Below are 20,762 nucleotides of genomic sequence, written 5' to 3'. Positions count from 1 at the left end.
ACCCTCCACTCCCCCCCCTCCACTCCCCCCCTCCACTCCACCACTTCCCCCACTCCACTCCACCCCTTCCCCCCCTCCACTTCCCCTCCTCCCCTTCCCGCCTCCCCCCTCCCGCCTCTGCTTTTCACCCGGCCGCCTCTGCCTCACAGCTGCCGCACGCACTCAACACACACCTGTCCTCACTCACACACCCGCCACACACCTGCTGCCTCCCGCCCATACGCACCAACATCACTGACCCGCCACCTCACACCCTCCACTCCACTATTTAAGTCTCCCCCTCAGAGCCCCATTTCACATCTTTTTGGAGTCGCTTATTTTTTAGATCCCTCGGACCCAAACCGCCCGTGAGTGATTTCTAAAAGGGGTCAGCTAAGAAAGTTCGGATCAAGAGGAGCCGCATAGTTTAAAGGCAGAACATTTCCAAGGGAGATGGAGACACCTGAGGTAAGATCTGATTAAAGGACAACTTTTGGGGAAGGAAAGGGTGACGGGGGAGTGTAAAAGGGGGGTGAGAGAGCAAGGTGGTGTGTGAGATTGGGGCAGCGCAAGAGAACGCAAAAATGATGGGGATTTGCTGCACACCAAAAAAAAACAATAAGTAGTGATACCTTTACCGGTGCCCCTTAGTCTCAGGGAAGACCGGCATTTCGTCCAATGTATACAATATGATTGATGGAAAAGGGCACACGGATTTGAATCAAAAAAGATCATTTATTGTGCCACAGACTACAATGTTTCGGCTGCTGGCCTTTCTTTACTGGCTTTAGTGTGTTTATCCACTTTACCTGGGAAAGGCCAGCAGGCCGAAATGTTGTAGTCTATGGCAGTGCAAGAGAAAACAGGTTGGGGGGGGGATGTCTCGCAAGGTCGCTGACCCATGGGCGAGGGTCCCCGGTGGAAACTAGTCCTGGGCCCCTGGAAAACTGTCTGTAGCCCTGGTCATACTAGCTGAGTAACATGTAGAAAGGACACGTATGTTCAGAATGAGTTAGCATGGTATTTTGAGAGGCATCATAGCAGGTAATACTGAGCTCTGCAAGGTCTGTCAGTATGAGGAAGGGTCCAATGGAGGAGTTGGAGGGTCCCAGAATATCTCTTAAAGCAGGGGTGCTCAAATCGAGGGGCGCAACATTTTCTTGCGGAGGAGGGGCTTGGCGCTTACAGAGGCCCCTCGCTATTCCCCACAGCATTTAAATTAAATGCCGGCGATCGCGCGTAAGGCCTCTGTAAGCTCCCTTTCCTTGTCTCCAGCGGCTTCTGGCGACAGCAACATGGCGTCAAATGACACTGTGAGGTCACATGATGTGGCGTTGCCATAGCAAAGTGATATCACATATATACGTCAGAACGCCGGAGACAAGGTAAGGAGGGGGGGGGGAGCAGGGGGAAAAGGTTGCACAACCCTGACTTAAAGCATTGTCCTGCATACAGATCGAAGAATTGATATGCGAAGAGGAGCCGAAAATAACACCGAAAAGAATACCGTTTCGGGTGAGGAAGGTGAGTGATGAAATAGCCGTCACTGTGTAACTCTTCCAGTTACCTGCAACTTCATGCAGAGAAATAGCAACGCTTGTTTTTAACGTGTTAAGCGCCAAGGGGGAATTCACCTGCTGAGAGGTTAAGGGAGTTACTAACCCAAACTCAGCGACGTTTCTGTGTCTCTGTGATAACTCCCCCAGGACATGCCTGAAAACCAGAGGTAACTCAATGAATTTTTTCCTGGGGAAACATTTGATAAAATAGAAACATGACCTCGGAGACTGTGAGACCACCCCCCTCCCCCCTCCCCCCCCCCCTCTTCCCTTCTACACTTGGCGTCCCAAACCCCACCATAACCAATACATAAATAACCACAAACACGAGGTCTGGCGATGCGAGGCCGCGGCTTTCTATTAAAACTTCAATTAACCTAATAAGTGCCAACCCCCTGCCGGAGTGCTCGCTCATTGGGTAAAGGCCAAAGGTACCTGATCCAATGGCCGTAACTCCCCCTACCCGGCCGTCTGGCGAGAATGGGCCCCAGGAACGCACACGTGTAAATAAGCCGCGCCCACTCGCCACTCCCACCACCTTTTATTTTATTTCTGTTATTCATTTTCATTGTTTATTTATTCTTTTTTTTATTTTAAACACGTACAACCAACATATTTACCAATATTCACAATAAAGGGCAGAGTGGGCGGGACTCTCATGGCAGTGCGTAGGCTGACCCCGCGCCTCTGTCTAATTCTAACCTCCCTGGTTCTTCCCCCGGCCGTGTCACCCTCACTGCCAGGGGAGGGGGGAGGGAGAGGCCAGTGGGGACATAGTCCACACTCACAGGTAAGGGAGAGCCTAGTCCCTCTGGTCATAGCGCCCGGTCACCGAAGGCTCAATGCTACTTTTCTGGGTTATTTTGAAGCAAGTTACACTGGGGAATATTTAGGGGTCACCCAGACACAGAGAGAACATTTAGGGGTCTCACCAGACACAGAGAGAACATTTAGTGGTCACCAAGACACAGAGAGAACATTTAGGGGTCTCACTAGACACAGAGAGAACATTTAGGGGTCTCCCCAGACACAGAGAGAACATTTAGGGATCTCACCAGACACAGAGAGAACATTTAGGGGTCTCCCCAGACACAGAGAGAACATTTAGGGGTCTCTCCAGATACAGAGAGAACATTTAGGGGTCTCTCCAGATACAGAGAGAACATTTAGGGGTCTCTCCAGATAAAGAGAGAACATTTAGGGGTCTCTCCAGATACAGAGAGAATATTTAGGGGTCTCTCCAGACACAGAGAGAACATTTAGGGGTCTCCCTAGACACAGAGAGAACATTTAGGGGTCTCTCCAGACACAGAGAACCCCACACACTTAGATACCAAAACCTCAGCCTTTCCCAAACTACAGGCGGAGGGGTCAAGATTCCAGGTGTTTAAATAAAACGTTGTTACCCGGAGTGTGTCTGGCTTTTATTGGAACTTGTCCTGATTCTGTCACCGAAACAGGTTATCTATCTGATCATTTCTCTGTGAGCATCCGACTGTCTCTTTTCTTATTAACCCTGCGTATGTCTGTCTCTTGTTATACTAGATCTGTCACTTTTCTTGTTCCTTTTGAGTGTATCTTGTGTCTCTTCATGTCTCGCTGTATCTCTATGGGGGCTTTGCACTAAGCTCAATGGGTTTGCGTTCTGGTTAAATGGTTTAATTAATTCATTGTTGATGTTATTACTGCTTGTATTCATTGGATTAGCTGGCTACTGTTTTTATTTACTTTATTTAGGTATGCTAATGTAGTATTTAATAATGGGCAAATAATCTATTATCCATATCTGGATAATAGTTATTTTGCACATTATTGTACTGTATGTGTTAGGGGGGTGTATTTAGTTAGAGATAATATTTAGTATTTTTGTAGGCACAAGATTGGTACCGCAGGCCCGCGGGGACCCCGGGACGGCCGCGGGGTCAGCCGGGGACACCCGCGCGACCCCCGGCCTCCCTCGGGGTCAGCCAGGGTTTTGCGCCTGGAAAAAGTTAAACAAAGAATTTTTTCAGAGTCCTGCTTTTTTTATCACCTGCTTTAGCTGGTGAGCTTTATTCAGCACAACGTTCACGTATTGTATTGTATGTCTTTATTTATATAGCGCCATTAATGTACTGCACCGACACACTTTATTCGAGCAAATACCCGGTATGTACCTGGCAGATACCTGGAATGCGCCGCTCCTCACCTCTGACAAGCCCCGTTGCATTTGCCTTCCCAGCCTGGGTTCATGCCTGGCTGATGGGCGGCTGATCTGTTAAATGATAATGATTAGGATTTAATAGGCTGCAATGCTTCGCGTGTCTACCAGATGGCATAAATTCATGAATTGTAATGCAGTATATATATATATACTGTGCAGTATTGCAGCCAGCGGGAATAAAATGCTTCAATCCCTGCCTGGAAAATAACTCAATGCACTCGGGCAGAAAACAGTCACAAGCCTCAATACACCCGGGTATACCCGAATTCGTGGGACTAGCCGAGCTCGAATAAAGTGTGTCGCCAGTGTAGCATTGTAAATGTGTAATTTCAATGTTTTTGTAAGAAGAAAAAGAGTGGAGATGCTGTGGATTGGAGGGAGTTCTGGTAAGTGCGTCTGCAGGGGACCAAGCTTTATGTATCATGTGTTTAGAATAAGTACAATAAGTTTGCGTTGCTTAGTGAATCCCGCAGAAGGGCAGGATTCAGCGCAAACAGCTCATCGTACGAGCAAAGTTGGACTTTTTTCCAGGAAAAAGTCAGTTTTAGAGCGCAAAGGGCCTGTTTGCGCGGCTTAGGGAATAGCGCTCGGAGTAACGTTACGTTCTAAGAGCACTTTGCGCTCTTAAAATGACTTATCACTATTTATCACTGCTTATTGCATAGCCCCCTAAGTGTTTGCTAAGACTCTCACTGCTACAGTGCTAGCGTCCTAAAAAAAAGTGTGTGTGTGTGTGTGTGTGTGTGTAGGTAGGGGTGTGTGTGATAGAGCAAGAGAGCGAGAGAGAGAGAGATAGCGGCACAGAGTTTCGTTCCTATATATATATATATTCACACCTACAGTATACACACACACATGTTCCTGCTCCTAAAAAACTGCAGGAACGGAGTACCAACAGGTTCCTGCTCCTAAAATACAAACGCACAATCAGTTATATTCACACACACCCACTAAAATACACACAGATTGATACTCTTGTAGAAGCACAGACACACACTACTATATATATATATATATACATACGCGCAGTGTTCGACAAACCTATACATTTGCTCGCCCCGGGCGAGTGGATTTAACCCCCGGGCGAGTAAATATTGGCCCAAGCAGCACACATTTGGTACTAGGTGGCGAGTAGATTTTTTGGTGATTTGTCAACCACTGCATACGCGCACACACAATCACACTTCTCATTATGCTTTACAAACATAGAAACTATCAGACAGTAACATACACTCACTCAGATACACACATTAATGGTTATATACAGACATATGCTCCCTCTCATTCTCACTACACATGCACCCTCTCGGTGTACAAAAAAAACAATGCTTATAAAATAAACTCAATACATTTTAAAAAAAACAATGCGTATAAACAAACCCCAATCGATATAAACAAACCCCAATGCATATAAATAAACCCCAATCGATATAAACAAACCCCAGTGCATATAAACAAACCCCAGTGCATATAAACAAACACCAGTGCATATAAACAAACCCCAGTGCAAATAAACAAACCCCAGTGCATATAAACAAACCCCAATGCATATAAACAAACCCCAGTGCATATAAACAAACCCCAGTGCAAATAAAAAAAAGAAACCAATGCATAGAAAAAATAGCCCAATGCATATTTAAAAGACACCAATACATATAACCCCCCCCCCCCATGCATATAAAAACAACACCCACTCCCCCCCCCCCCCCCCCCCCAATACTTTAAAAAAAAACAGACTTACGTTGTGGATGGTTCGGCCTGGCCCGGTGTCTGCAGGGGCCCCGGCCGGCCCTGCAAGTTCTGCAGTTCTTCTCTGTGGGCCCCGGCTCTCCCTGCAGCTGCAGGTCTCTCTGTCCCATGTGCTTTTAACGCTGGCACACACGAGAAACTGGGCCAAGCTTACTTCCGGCACGCTGACATCAGAGATGTGCGCCGGCATTGGAAGCTTGGCGTGGGACAGAAAGAAGAGGCCTGCAGCAGAGGGAGATCCGGGACCCGGCCACGAGAGGACTGGCAGACGGCCAGGCTAGAGGTTAGGCCCAGCTTGCAGCACCGGCCGGGCCCTCCCACAGACACCTGGACCGGGACACCTGTCCCGGCTATCCCCCCCCTGTCGGGGAACGGGCCTTGCAGGAGTCTATTACTCCGAAGCGTTGCTAACATTGAGAAGCAACGTTGGGTTGTGAAGATTATTACTGTTTGAGTGCTTTGGACAATTGGCTTAACCGTCAAAACCCCCCATACAGCACCAGGACATGTACTGTATAGGAGGGAGGAATACATGTGATCACATTACTATCCTCTGTATCACAGGCATGGAAGGAGGAGGACAGCGACGAGGAAGAAGCAAGAAACAGCGCTTCACAGGTAAATAGGAATGGCGGAGCTGTGAATCTGCCGCATACACGGTGTGTGTCATTTTTCATGTTCCTTTTGAGTGTATCTTGTGTCCCTTCATGTCTCGCTGTATCTCTATGTGTTTGCGAAGACTCTCAGTGCTACAGTGCTAGAGTCCTAAAAAAGGTGTGTGTGTGTGTGTGTGTGTGTGTGTGTGTGTGTGTGTATGTGTGTGTGTGTGTGTGTGTGTGTGTGTGTGTGTGTGTGTGTGTGTGTGTGTGTGTGTGATAGAGCAAGAGCAAGAGAGCGCGAGAGTGAGATACAAACATATCTATATATATATTTTTGAAAACGTTGTATGTTAGCAGTGCTTATGGGCAATCAGATTGGTCCGTTGGTCCGTCACTCAGCCTCAGGCCAATCTGATTGGTCCCTCGGCACCCCCGCCCCCGCACACCTCTCATTGGCCTGCTGCCTTCGCTCACCACACCTACACCACTGCCACACTCTCCCAAGATTCACTGAGCTTTGGGAGCCATTTTGACGCCTCACTGCTTGCTCTCACATCAGAAAATAAAATAACCCCACTGCTCATCCCCTGCCGAATACTCAGGTACAGTGTCTTCTTAGAAACAAACTATATGCCATTTTATGCTTTTGCACCCCACCCTCACACAACACTCACCCCCGGCACCCAACACCGCACGGTAGCACGCCTCTTCGGACACCTCTGTTCACCGCCTCACCACCACCTCAACCCAATTTGTATGCCGCTCGGGACCACACACCGTACTCTCTAACGTGGCCCCACACCTCACGATCAGCGCGTCTTCACTCCCTCCCTCACCACTTGCGAACACGCACACCCTCTCTGGACCGCACACACTCCTCTGTACCACATCCCCAATGCCACGCCGGCACCCTCTCTGTCCCTCACACCTTACTGTGGATCCTGGAACATATCACGTTCAATGCGCCTGCCACCCCACAACCTCTGGTACTCACACGACGCACGCCCTCTCGGTACCGCACGCAGTCCTCTGTAGTCTGCCAGCACCCCTCACGTTCACCGCTTACCCACACCTCCCCTCACCTCAGCAATGCCATTCCGCCACCCTCTATGGCCCGCACACCCTAATGTCGACCCAGCTCACCTTCACCGCGCCTCCCACACACCAACCTCTGTTACTCACACGACGCACGCCCTCTCGGAACTGCAGACGCACTCGGTCATCTACCCTGCCACAACACACGCATCACCACCCCTCCCCGTCAACCCTACCGCGGACACACCTCCCGTTCACCGCCTCACCCCGCCTCCCCTTCAACATCCCTTCCGTTCACCGCCTCACCCCCCCCTCCTGTTCACCGCCTCACCCCCCCTCCCGTTCACCGCCTCACCCCCCCTTCCGTTTGCCGCCTCACCCCCCCTCCTATTCACCGCCTCACCCCCCCCTCCCGTTCACCGCCTCACCCCCCCTCCCGTTTGCCACCTCACCCCCCCTCCCATTCGCCGCCTCAACCCCCCACCCATTCTCCACCTCACCCCCCCCTCCCGTTCGCCGCCCCTCCCGTTCACCTCCCCTGCCGTACACCTCAAGACATCACTTTGCCCGACGCAAGAGCACCAAACCCCTGAGCAGCACATCTTCAAAGCCCCCTCCTTCCCCCCTCCCCCCCTTTCTTCCCCTCCCCTCCTCCCCCCCCCTTTATCCCCCCTCCTCACCCTTCTCACCCCCTTCCCTCCCTTCTCCCTCCCCTTCCAGGGGCCCCGGCTGGTCCTGCAAGTTCTGCAGGTCTTCTCTGCGGGCCCCGGCTCTCCCCGCAGCTGCAGGTCTCTCTGTCCCATGTGCTTTTAACGCTGGCGCACGCGGGAAACTGGGCCAAGCTTACTTCCGGCACGCTGACATCAGAGAGGTGCGCCGGCATTGGAAGCTCGGCGTGGGACAGAAAGAAGAGGCCTACAGCAGAGGGAGATCCGGGACCTGGCCACGAGAGTACTGGCAGCCGGACAGGCTAGAGACCCAGCTTGCAGCGCCGGCCGGGCCCCCCACAGACACCTGGCTCGGGACACCTGTCCCGGCTATCCCCCCTGTCGGGGAACGGGCCGTGAAGGAGTCTATTACTATGAAGCGTTGCTAACATTGCGAAGCAACGTTGGGTTGTGAAGATTATTACTGTTTGAGTGCTGTGGACAATTGGCTTAACCGTCAAACCCCCCATACAGCACCAGGACATGTATAGGAGTGAGGAATACATGTGATCACATTACTATCCTCTGTATCACAGGCATGGGAGGAGGAGGACAGCGACGAGGAAGAATCAAGAAACCGCGCTTTAGAGGTAAATGGGAATGGCGGAGCTGTGAATCTGTCGCACACACTGTGCTATTAGCTGTTGTACAGGACACTATTTATGGAAAAGTCTGCAACACTTTACAGTGTAATAATACAGAACCTGCTGGAGATGTTTTAATGAAGGTTAGTGCGTCCCTGTTTCCTCGGGTCTCATGGGATGGGAGTGTTCCCCAAATCTGAGGTTTGTGCCCCTATTACATGGGGGGGTGGAGAAAACCATAGAAACAAAAGTAAGGAGGGACAGAGATAAATAAAAGAGATAAGATTAAAGGTGGAGAGAGAGACTGACAGGAAAGAGATAGGAAAGGCAGAGAGTAGGGAGACTTCTCATCCAAGGTGATGATACAGCTGTGACACATGGACACCTTCTCTGAGAAACCTTCCACTACCCATGTGGCATTACACCTCCACCGTAGGGGGTCCTGCGTCTGGGAGGGTCTGTGTAAAGGATCCTGGGGAGGGGCATATAACGGAGTTCTGGGGAGGGGTATATAATGGGTACTGGGCCTAGTGAGGTGGGTATTACGGGTACTGGGCCTGGGGAGGGGTGTATAACTGAGTACTGGGCCTGGTGAGGTGGGTATAACGGGTACTGGGCCTGGGTAGGGGTGTAGGGTATAACGGGTACTGGGCCTTGGGAGGGGTGTATAACTGGGTACTGGGCCTGGTGAGGTGGGTACAACGGTACTGGGCCTGGGGAGGGGTGTATAACTGGGTACTGGGCCTGGGGAGGTGCGTATAACAGGTACTGGCCCTGTGGAGGGCGGTATAATTGGGTATTGGGGAGGGGGTATAAGTGTCACAGGACCTCTTGCGATACAGAGTATCACTGTCCCTGGTTACAAACACTTCATGTCTCCTGCAGGTCAGCGGACGCACAAAGGTGGTGCCCTTTGTCCTAGAGGACGATGATGCGGACGACGAGGCGGACGATGAGTCAGACGACGAGGCAGACGATGAGGCGGACAACGAGGCGGGCTACGAGGCGGGCTGCAAGGCGGGCAACGAGGCGGGCTACGAGACGGGCTATGAGGCAGACAGCGAGACGGACAGCGAAGCTGACAGCGAGGCAGACAGCGAGGCGGACAGTGAGGCGGACAGCGAGATGGACAGCGAGGCAGACAGCGAGATGGACAGCGAGGCGGACAGCGAGACGGACAGCGAGGCGGACAGCAAGGCACACAGCGAGGCGGACAGCGAGGCGGACAGCGAGGTGGACAGCGAGACGGAAAGCGAGACGGACTTCAAGGCGGACGACAAGTGGGGTGACGAGGTGGACAACAACGAAGGGGAATACGAGAGGTGTGGAGGGATGTGCTGCTTCCCCTTTCACAGGTTCGGGAGAAGATCCCGGGGGCAGGTAGCAGAGGGGCCAGGGCATAGAAACAGGGGTATTCTAGGGGCCCTGAGAAGTTGGTTTAACCGCAGGAGAGGCAGATAAGATCAGGAAGGCTGCGGGAGGGACAGGTACTAGAGGGAGATAGGAATATTGGGCATGAGAGGGTGAGAGAACTAGGAGCAGGGCCGGTGCACGGGTTTCATGCGCCCTAGGTGAAACTTAAAATTTGCGCCCCAGTTGTATAAAAATAATAATAAGATAAATAAAATAATAAAATAAACAGTGGCGTAGCTATCGGGGCTACGACCGCAACCCAGCGCGACGCATAATAAAAATAAAAGGGCGCCAAAATACTGGATAAAAAAAAGAAAAATAATTTTAAAAAAACCCATAAATAAATAAAAAATAATAAGAGTAAAAAATTATAATTATTATTAATGCGCCCCTAAAACCTTTGCGCGCTAGGCGACCGTCTAATGGATGGCCGGCCCTGCGAGATATGCGGGAGGAAAGGGGGTGAATGGGATAGATATGCAGGGGGATGGGGGAGCAGGTGAGTTATACACAGGGGCACAAGGGCCCCATCATCCGCATCTCTATATACTGAGTGTGCCCCTGTGTATAATAACGCTGATCTGTGCTGCTCCATCTGATCTCACTGCGCAGTGATCCAGGGACCCTCCGATCGCCATTTAATGGGGTCAGGAAGGAATTTTTTTCCCCCATTGCACAGCAGGGGTTATGTTTCGCCTTCCTCTGGATCACAGCAACAAACTGCCCTTTGTGCATGACTTATCAGTGAGATCTTTATACACCCTGCATTGATCTTCACCCCTTTGCTGCCGGAGGGGCCTGCAATGCATTGCTCTGCGTGTTACTATATCGCTCTGCAATGTGCTGCAGGCCCCTACCAGCAAAGAGATTAATTATTTCAATAAAATATTCTCTTTAATCCAACCTATGTGTAGTGTCTTTTCTATCCGTTGTATCTATTGCTAACAGCTCAGTGATTCTTCCCCAGGATCCTGCACTAGTGTCACGCTGCCAAGCCCGGGTGTGAGACAGGTTTATAGGGTCACATATACACTTCTGCCAAAACACACGTGCAAACAGGAAGCCCCTCTGATCTGTCATATCTTTTATTACACAAAACGGTTTCTAAAAGTGTAAAAAGAACATACATGGGATTCTGCTACAAATATCTCTCTAATTACAAACCAATTAGCAAATCATTCAGATTAGAGTCGAGCGAAAAGAAAGGGTTAAGTATCTCATGTACAGTATATGCAGTGCGGGCTGTTCTGCAGCATTACATGCAGGGGGCAACGTGTAGGGGATATAAGTAATGCTGATCTCAGAGCTGACCAGCTGACCTGCTCCACTGGCTGACCGGCTGACCGGCTGACCTGCTCCACTGGCTGACCGGCTGACCTGCTCTACCGGCTGACCGGCTGACCTGCTCTACCGGCTGTCCGGCTGACCTGCTCTACTGGCTGACCTGCTCTACCGGCTGACCTGCTCTACCGGCTGACCGGCTGACCTGCTCTACTGGCTGACCGGCTAAATTACCTGAATTGTCGCCCCTGTATCTCCCAATTAAACGTTTTATTGGCATATTCTTGTTTGACTCGTTCTATACAGACATTTTCTATATATTCATTGTGGGATTTGATAACATCTGTAAGATCTCTCAGAATATCACATTCTGTACGTTTGTGCTGAAGATTTTTCCATTCTCAATTTACTTAATATTAGTTTTTGGCTTCAATTATTTATATCGAGTCCAAAATACCTTTATACATAATGCTGTTCCCTTTAGCCCACAAATGCTGCTTCATTAAAGCCCATGGGTGGCACTTTATGCATTCTCAGACTTTTAGGCAACATCCCCAATTTCCAAAAGGTGGATAAAATCTGTGCATTTTTAAATGGTTAATTTTTACATTTATCCATTGTGACAAAATATCAATTTTCTCACTCAGACTACTAAATCCCTCCCCAAATATATCCGTTTCACATAAAAGTGTGCGCGCATCTCCTTCCGTCTAACTGGCACGTCGTCCTTACGGGCGCCACAGCTTGTCACTCCACGCTGCCCTCCAGTGGTAAAAGAAATAAGATACATTTACTATACTCGTCTGGCAGCTGCTCCCGTATAAGGTGGGTAACTCTGTATTAGGGGTCTTGGTTAGAGTATATTTTATACTTATGTCGGATAGATGAGGAGTTAATATTCCTAACGGGTTATTGTGAGAGGCCTTAGATCTTATCCTATATGCACGCAGCCCTCGCCTCTCTGACCTTGAACACATACTTCAATCTGATTTTTTGAGACTTGAAACTGAATTTCCCAAAACAAACTGAGTTTAAACACTGACAAGACTGTAACAATGGTATTTGGGACCAGAGCTAAATTGCTAAAGCTACCAATGACAGAGCTTCAGATAAAAACCAACTCTAATACCATCCTAGCCCCTGTTACTTGTTTGAAATATCTGGGCATATAGTTCAACTCCCATTTAACATTTGGGTTGCACATTGATACCCTGACATCCAAATCCTATGCCAAACTTGGTATTCTTTATAAGAACGAATCCTCCCTAAGGCCCTAATGCAGTAAGCAGCGAGTAAGCCCAGAGAAGCTGGCGATAAGAGCAAAAATTACCGTTTTTTTTTGCCGGCAAAAAAATAAAAATCGGCAGACGCGCGGTGATAAGCCACTTTTTGGCACTGATCGCCGGTTTTTCAAACACGCTCAATTCTATAAGCCCTGATAAGCTTATTGCGGCTGATCGCCACTTTAAAATTGCTGTTTCTTCTCCAAATTGTCCCGCCACAAAAGTTGGCAAGAAGGTGGGGTGAAGCAGCGATGAAAATAAAATGCATGTGTCCCGGAGATGAAATCCATTAATATCAGCACCAGAGACCCCCGGCATGAATCTGATGCATAAAAAATGCATTTACAGGCAACTTCATTACCGCCAAGGCAATGAAGGGGTTATACACCCATGCCAGGCTTATTGTGGGTAGCAGGGGTGGGTGAAGGTGGTATTTGGCCCTGGGTGGGTGTTTAGGCCTTGCGGGGGTGTTGCAGGATGACTTAACCTCTTCTTTATCTTAGCGGTTAATAACGCTAAGGTAATGAAGGGGTTAACCCCTCCCGCTACCCCCCCACCCGGTAGGCCTAAACACCCTTCCTTGGGACCAATACCCCATTCATCCACCCCCACTACCGACAATAAACAAAAATACACATAACAGCCCCACTACCTACCTCCTAGGTCCCTAATAAACCATTACAATATTCATGAAACCATTATTTTTTTTACACACAGGATTAATACCGCAGTCCAGCAGGGGTCCCCGGTAGTCCAGATGGGTGTCCGTAGGTTCCACAGTTCACCCTGGGGGTGCCCACCAGTGTCTGGGGGACTTGGGTTATCCCCGCTAGGCTCTGTCGGCCTCCAGGTGGTCCCCGCAGGTGTCCGTGGGCACCAACGGTGTCCACGCGTTTTTCTGGGAGCCTTCAGGTGGTTCCCACAGGTGTCTCGGGGCCCTGGGGTGATTCCCACGGGTGTCTGGGGGGCCCTCGTGTAGCCCCGTGGGTGGCTGGGACCCCTACAGCTGTGGGGCCACTGGTTCTTCCCCGCAGCTGTCCCCCGTGGTTCCTCAGGTGGTCCCCGTGGTTCCTCAGGTGATCCTTGGGTTGTCCCCGTAGGTCCCCGCTGGCCTGCTGCACCAATCCTGTATTTAAAAAAACATGGCCTACATTTACATCAATACAGCTCCCCCACCCCACCAAACATACAGTACATTAATGGGCAAAATAACTATTATCAAGATACGTGGTCATCTCTCCCTCTTTACTATACAGACTTGCACAGACGATAGTTGCGGGCTGAGACTCCCAGACAAGCAGAAACCTGCATTGATACCCAGGGGGAGGTGGAGAGACCTCTGATTGCTTCCTCCTCTCCTGCAGCATCTCCTCCAGTGTATCATCCCATACAGGAGTCACATCATGGGGGGGGGGGGAGGATCCCATCCTATATTGCAGAGGAAGGATAGCAGTGCCTGTCCTACCCCTCCTTGTCACATGGGATTAGGGCTATGTTATTGAGTGAGGGGTTGTATGTTTGTATTAGTAGGGACAGGCAAGGCCGGAGCCAGAAGGGTTCCTCCTGCCTCTGTCCTCCCTGTCTCCTGACCCTTCCTGTAGCCGGACATACAGAATATTAAAAACACAAGAGGAAATAAAACTAAGAGGTGCCGGCAGGAGAAGGCCGTGTCATATCTATTCTTATTACATTTATATCATGTTTTGTGCCTTGATCCTTCATGTAATTAACACAAAGAAAATATGAAACAGAGGCAGTTACAGGTGCAAACTCTCAGATATTCCCTTTATAATAACGCGCAAAGCAGCTCCTCCCCTAACTGCTCCTTTTATGTGTCATATCTCCTCCTCAGCCCCTAACACTGCCCCAATAAATGTGTGCATGCTGGGAGGAGGTGCTAAGACTACAGCTCCCAGCATGCTTTGAGCCGAAGAGACCTGATTTCTGTCCCCACCCCACAATCCTTCTGTTCTAACATTGAGATGCCTGATAACCAGACTTGTATGTATGTAGGTCTTTATTTATATAGCGCCATTAATGTGCATAGCGCTTCACAGTAATAACACACGTGACAATCATATACCGTAAATAACAAATAATACAAATAGCAAATGATGGGAATAAGTGCTTCAGACAAAAAGTAATATTTCGGAAGAGGAGCTCCGAAGAGCTTACAATCTAATTGCTAGGAAGAATGTACAGAGACAGTAGGAGGGCATTCTGGTAAGTGCATCTGCAGGGGGCCAAGCTTTATGTATCATGTGTATAGTATTATCCACGGTGCTACTCACATGCTTCTTTAAGCAAATGTGTCTTTAGGTGGGTCTTAAAGGTCATTCCAGAGGTGTGGGGCAGTGAGAAAGGTTTAAGGCGGGAGAGAGCTTTCGATAGAAAGGGGGTACAATGCAAGAGTCGGGATGGTGCATAGCAAGAAAATAGGGCTGAGATGTAAGGAGGGGCAGAAGAGTAAAGCTTTAAAAGTGAGGAGGAGAATTGAGTGTGAGATACGGGATTTGATAGGAAGCCAGGAGAGGGATTTCAGTAGGGGAAACGCTGAGACAAAATTAAGAAAGATTGGAGGGGCGTGGTTTGGAGCCTGACAGGGATAGTCGGGTTTGTCTGAAGCTCCCTAAGATAAACATTGACTGAGTAATACTAGTCCAAATTCAGAAAAAATAATAATTATTATATGCCAAGAATCCCAGAAGCAGACTTGCTTGCGATCGTGGGCTATTCGTGCCCCCCTGCCGGATCACCCACGGGTCGGATGACCTAGGAGGCGAACACCACGGGAGCAGAATAAAAGTGAGTGGCGAAAAAGGCAGTGACATTGCGGCACCACCGAGCTCCCAGTACCTCCTAACACACGCGGCCGATCCTACAAAATGGCCGCTGGGCACCAATAAAGAAGATAAGAGCTAGCGGCTATAGGCGGAGCGGTCTACGGCTATCTGCGCCACCGGGGCTTTCAGACTTGCCTCCCATCTAAGGGCTGGACTGTAAACGGGATGTGCGGTCGTGGTGCGGGGCTCTGGTTCGGCTGTGTGGCATCTATAATGGCCGCCATTGCCCTGTGACAGAGAGGGAGCTGTGTGCCGGGCTTACCTTCAGCCCTGCCCACGCCCCCCAATGCCTTCCTGCGCCGCCTTCCTGCGCCCCCGCTGTGAGGAGGGGGACAGAGCAGAGCAGCTGATTGACTGAGCTGTCTTGCTCCGTGCGTTCCAGCCTGTGTTTCAGCCGGATCCAAGATGGCCACCACCAGTTTGAATTAAAGGCACAGCTTCCCCAGGAAAATAAATAAACAAACATAAAATTTAAAAAAAAACAAAACAGCCTGATCCTAAACAAGATGCTGCTGAAGCATAATAGTAACATTCAAAAGCAGCTATACATGCCTTTGCCACTAGGCAACGCCCACGCCTGAAAACCAAATTGCAGTTTTATTAAAGTGGCTCGTCTACAGAGGAGTGACACAGCAGTCACCTGCAATATTGAATAACTTTGCTCTTTTAAAAATGTTCTAAGGGGAGCGCATGCGCGTCGGCAAGGTAAATAGTTGCCTAAAACTTGGGCTCCGCCCCCACCGGCAGTAAAAAGAATCTAAAGCGGCGGATAAATATCGCAAATCCGACAGCGGCGGCAACCATAGGAACATCCAAACAGGCCAAAAGGGGGACCCCGGTACTAACGGACTATTTTAATAGATCGGAGATGGCTAAGGCGGGAAGTTCAGAGTCACGGAACGCGGGCTCCGATTCTGAAAGTGAGCGCAAATCAGGATCTACCACGGCCAACCCAAAACTAATAGTGGAGTAATTTTAAAAAATGTTATGAAGATCTATATGATGGTATAGTATAGCCTCCCGGCCGCTATGTCTTTTCCTGGGCCCTACCAATGTAAGCCCTGTTAGGTGCTGGAAGTGGAGGGGATAATTCCTTCCTAAGGCCTTGTGTAGTTTTGAATCCTTGGATTGTAACAGAGTATCCAAGGGCGGGCCTTAGCAACAGCAAGAGAGTGCCAACCTGAGGGTTGGGTACTGATTGGACCACACACTGGATGTGAGGGCCTATCAGTATCCAGATCTGGTTTGTTATGAGTCAGAGTTACAGCCACTCCCAAAAGGATATAAATAATGGTACTTTCCTAAATTCTGGGCTCTTGTCATTTTCTCTCCTCCCACTGTGGAGTGAGCAACATATGCCCCCATCTCATAAGGAGATGTGAGGAGAGGTCCAACAGGCCTGACCTGGGCCTAAAGCCTGAGTCAGGGCACAGCTGGAAGGGAAGAATGTAATGGCTCTTTTATGTAATCTGCATGCAATAAATACCAAGAAAATATAATGGAGTGTGATTTACTGTCTGCTTAAAGAAGAAGAGGTGTCTGCATGGGCCATCCCCTGCCTTCACAGAGGATCCATGCTGACTGGAGGTGCTGCACAAAGCAAGAACAAAAGTAACCTGTGATCCTGTCCTGTTTCTGCCCACAACATCGTGGAGCACTCAGCCCTCCTGTTTACCAATAGGTACAGCCCAACAACTAGTGAAGTAGTTGTAGAAGCAGACCACCCCAATCTCACTTAGACAGGGGGGGGGGGGGGGGTACAAGGGCTGCAATGGAGTAAAAGTGGCACACAATTCTAGAACAAAAAGAGCTCTAAGGGAGTTCCTGGAAAGCTCCAAGCTGCCAAGATTAGGCAGTTAGGATAGGGGGGTACTGGGAGCAAGTTTTACAATAGAAGAATTGTCACGGGTAGTCGACAAGCTGAAACCATCCAAGGCTCCGGGGCCGGATGGCTTCTCGAATCTCTATTATAAGAAGTTCTTTGAGCAATTGTCTCCTTCGGATGTTCAATGCGGTCCTGGCAGTGGCCCCATTTCCCAAGCAGATGCTCCAGGCGTAGGGTGACCATTGTCCTGGAACTAGATTCCATATTCCTCTGTCTCCCTTTGCAGTTTATGGTATTCATTTCTCCCTAGTTAGCTGCCTGTTATTTTCCCTGTCCCAGAAGCTTGCTGCATGTGTAAAAGACAACATTTTGATACACATGTTATTTACATAGACATAGTCAGTGAGTTGCTATAGCAACCTCAGCCTTTCTTTCAGAATGGGCTAGTCTGCACTCCCCCTCTGCCCTGCTCACAGATGGTCTGTCCACAGACTATCCTGCTACCCAGATTCCCTCTCACTTCCTTTTACCGTCTACATTGGCTGAGTGAGTACCTTCTGTTATTCTCTCTACTGGCAAGGCCTCATCCTTTTCTCCTTTCCCCACTATCAAGCACACTCACCATAGAGACATTCTCCCACAACACCATCATCCACAAGTACCTTGGGGAATCTATGCTTTCCCCAATAAAGTGAAGAAAAGACAAAGTACTTGTTGTGCTTGTAACAGGAACGAGTTGAAACTATCTGGGCTATTCATACTAAACGTGACTGGTCTCAGAATAGTGAAAAGGAGGACCGTGTGCCTTACAGACACATACAGGAGCTGCTACTCAAAGACTTTATGCTTACACAGAGCAGTCTCTGCAGACTGACAAGCAGCAGCCTTACTATCAACAATCAGCTTGCACTGCACACAGCCTGCAGCAGTACAGCTGTCAGCTTACACTGCACACAGCCAGCAACCAACTTTGCACACAAGGCAGCAGCTGTGCAGACAGACAGTTCATAGCACACAGAACTTTGTTTGCCTTTTTCTGTTTGAGTTCACCCTCTGCCCAGCTCTGTAGTGAGGAGCTACCATCTCACCTACCCCTGCGCACATCCCCCGGTTAGCGCCACCAAGGGCCACGCCACCGGACACCCGGCAGGACACGGGTCAGAGCCACCGGACACCTGTGAGTACAGCTACCCCTACACTGAATGCTGCAGGACACTGCTCTGCATCATCTGAGACAGTCGCCCATCGCTGATGCAGGTAAAAGACCGCACGCCACACGCAGTGGCTAAAGGCCTACACACACCTAAAGCATGGCAGAACTCAGAGCCTCACCAGACATCACGCAGGAGAGTGACCACTCAGACACATAGACCGCTGCACAACTGCAACAGGCACAGGCAGATTCAAGGCCTAAACGGACAGTCACACTGGCACAAAAGGCCCGCGAAAAGTACGAAACTGACATTGACGCACACCGCGAAAAGTTAGAGGAGGCCTGGGAGGACACTGGTTTTGAAATATGTAACGTTGCAAGTACTAGCGATCAGGAGAGACAGATTAGGCAAGCGATAGCACAATTAAGGTCAAGTCACAAACGCTACCAAATGCTGTCACAAACATATCTCGCCTACCTGAAAAGAATCAACACGGAAGAAAGCCTCAGCGAACGTGACCAGCAGGAGGGAACCGACCTGGAGCGCGACAGCTTCCTGCAGACCACCATCACGGATGCCCAAAGCGAGAGAAAAGAGCTTCTCCTGGAGACTGCATCGTAGCGCTCCAGCACATCCTGATTCTGCGCTCGACTATTTCCAATCCGAGTTCTTAAAACTCTGTGATACCCATGCTCCACTACGCAGAATAAGGGTACGGGGGGCCCACCTTCCATGGGTTACACCTGACCTTATAACACTCTACCAGTTCAGGGATGCCTTGTGGAAAAGCCACAAAATAACTGGCACTACCAAGGATCTCAATCACTACAGATGGCTGCGGAACGTGTGCACAAGGCAAACAAGGCACGCAAAAGCACAATATTACTGTGACAATCTCCTCCAGAACACATCAAACCCAGCTAACGTCTGGAAGGTTATTAACAACATATTCCAGCCTTCTAACCACCAACAGCCAAGTAATATCACTAAGGGCGATATTACTCTGACAAACCCCACCGACATTGCAAATGCATTCAATGATTACTTTGTAGGTGTGCTACTAACTTATTAGCAAAACGCAACCCAAACCACAAACCTGAATCTCATCCTGGGAGTACCCCTATAGCCCCACCCCCTCCCAACATTGCCCACAATTTTCAATTTGGCCCAGTATCCGAAGAGGAGATTACACAAGCGCTTCTCAAATAAAAACTAAGCAGCCAATGTGGACCTGACTTACTACAATCTAGGTTCCTAAGACTTGGAGCCCCAGCAATTGCCAAACCAATTGCTTCCATTTTCAACGCTATCCTGTGTTCTGGACAAATCCCTAAGACCTGGAAAGCTGTCAGAGTTGTCCCAGTCTTCAAAAGTGGGGTCAAAAACACTGTCTCAAACTACAGACCAATCTCCCTTCTCCCAATCCTATCCAAAGTCATGGAAAAATGTATCCACTCCCAATTAAGCGATTACTATAACAAGACAAATTTTCCTAGCCAATTCCAATCTGGCTTTCGCCCCAAACACTCCACCGTAACTACCCTGCTAAAAGTTTGCAATGAAATCAAGTGTGGAATGGAACGGGGTCAACACACTGGTGCAGTATTCCTAGATTTTGCAAAGGCTTTTGATACTGTTGATCATGCTATCCTGCTTAACAAACTCCAGAGCTCTGGAATAGGGAAGCATGCTTTAAACTGGTTTCAGTCCTACCTATCAAGTAGATCCCAACATGTGTCCATCTCTGGCGCTAACCAACCCCCTGGCTATCACCTGTGGTGTCCCGCAAGGCTCTGTTCTGGGGCCCCTACTCTTCTCAGTGTTCATTAATGATCTTCCCACAGCTTGTCAGGAAGCCTCAATACACATGTATGCAGATGACACAACCCTATTTGCACACAGCCATAGCCTCTCTGACCTTCAATACATACTTGAGTCAGACTTTTTCAGACTCGAAAACTGGATTTCCCAAAACAAACTGTTTTTAAACACTGACAAGACTGTAACAATGGTGTTTGGAACCAAGACTAAATTTGTAAAGCTCCCAGTGACTGAGCTCCAGATTACAACCAAAACTAACATCACCCTAACTCCTGTTAATAGTTTTAAATACCTGGGCATATGGTTTGACTCCCACTTAACATTCGGGATGCACATTAATACCCTGACAACCAAGTCGTATGCCAAACTAGGGGTACTCTACAGGAACAAATCCTCCCTAAGTCTCCTGGTCAGAAAACGTATCGCACAGCAGATGCTAATGCCAATTATTGACTATGGAGACATAGTACTGTATATGGCTCGGCACCTCAAACCCACCTTAGCAAACTTGACACCCTCTACAACTCAATTTGTCATTTTGTTCTCCAATGCAACTATAACACACATCACTGTGAAATGCTCAAAGAACTAGATTGGTCATCACTCGAGTCTAGGCGCAAAGTTCACCTTTCCTGTCTTGCCTTCAAATTCTTTTTGGGCAAGCTACCAAGCTATCTGAACAAGCTCCTCACCCCTACCACATGCAGCACTTATCATCTGAGATCAG

At 49.2% G+C, this 20,762-nt stretch overlaps 1 protein-coding gene across 1 annotated transcript; it reads left to right on the top strand.

Annotated features, from left to right (window-relative positions):
- The first annotated feature begins 104 nt into the window (after window positions 1-104).
- Window positions 105-10,731, top strand: LOC142486185 (uncharacterized). Its single transcript, XM_075584837.1, has 5 exons — window positions 105-447; window positions 1,435-1,503; window positions 6,055-6,108; window positions 8,368-8,421; window positions 9,301-10,731. Exons 1-5 carry the CDS (start codon window positions 433-435, stop codon window positions 9,874-9,876), a joined length of 768 nt encoding a protein of 255 aa, XP_075440952.1. The 5' UTR covers window positions 105-432; the 3' UTR covers window positions 9,877-10,731.
- The last annotated feature ends 10,031 nt before the right edge of the window (window positions 10,732-20,762 follow it).

This window comes from Ascaphus truei, unplaced genomic scaffold (genome assembly GCF_040206685.1).
Source record: "Ascaphus truei isolate aAscTru1 unplaced genomic scaffold, aAscTru1.hap1 HAP1_SCAFFOLD_772, whole genome shotgun sequence".
NCBI lineage: Eukaryota > Metazoa > Chordata > Amphibia > Anura > Ascaphidae > Ascaphus > Ascaphus truei.
Note: the sequence above shows the minus strand (reverse complement) of the source record. Positions and strands in the feature narration are given on the sequence as shown.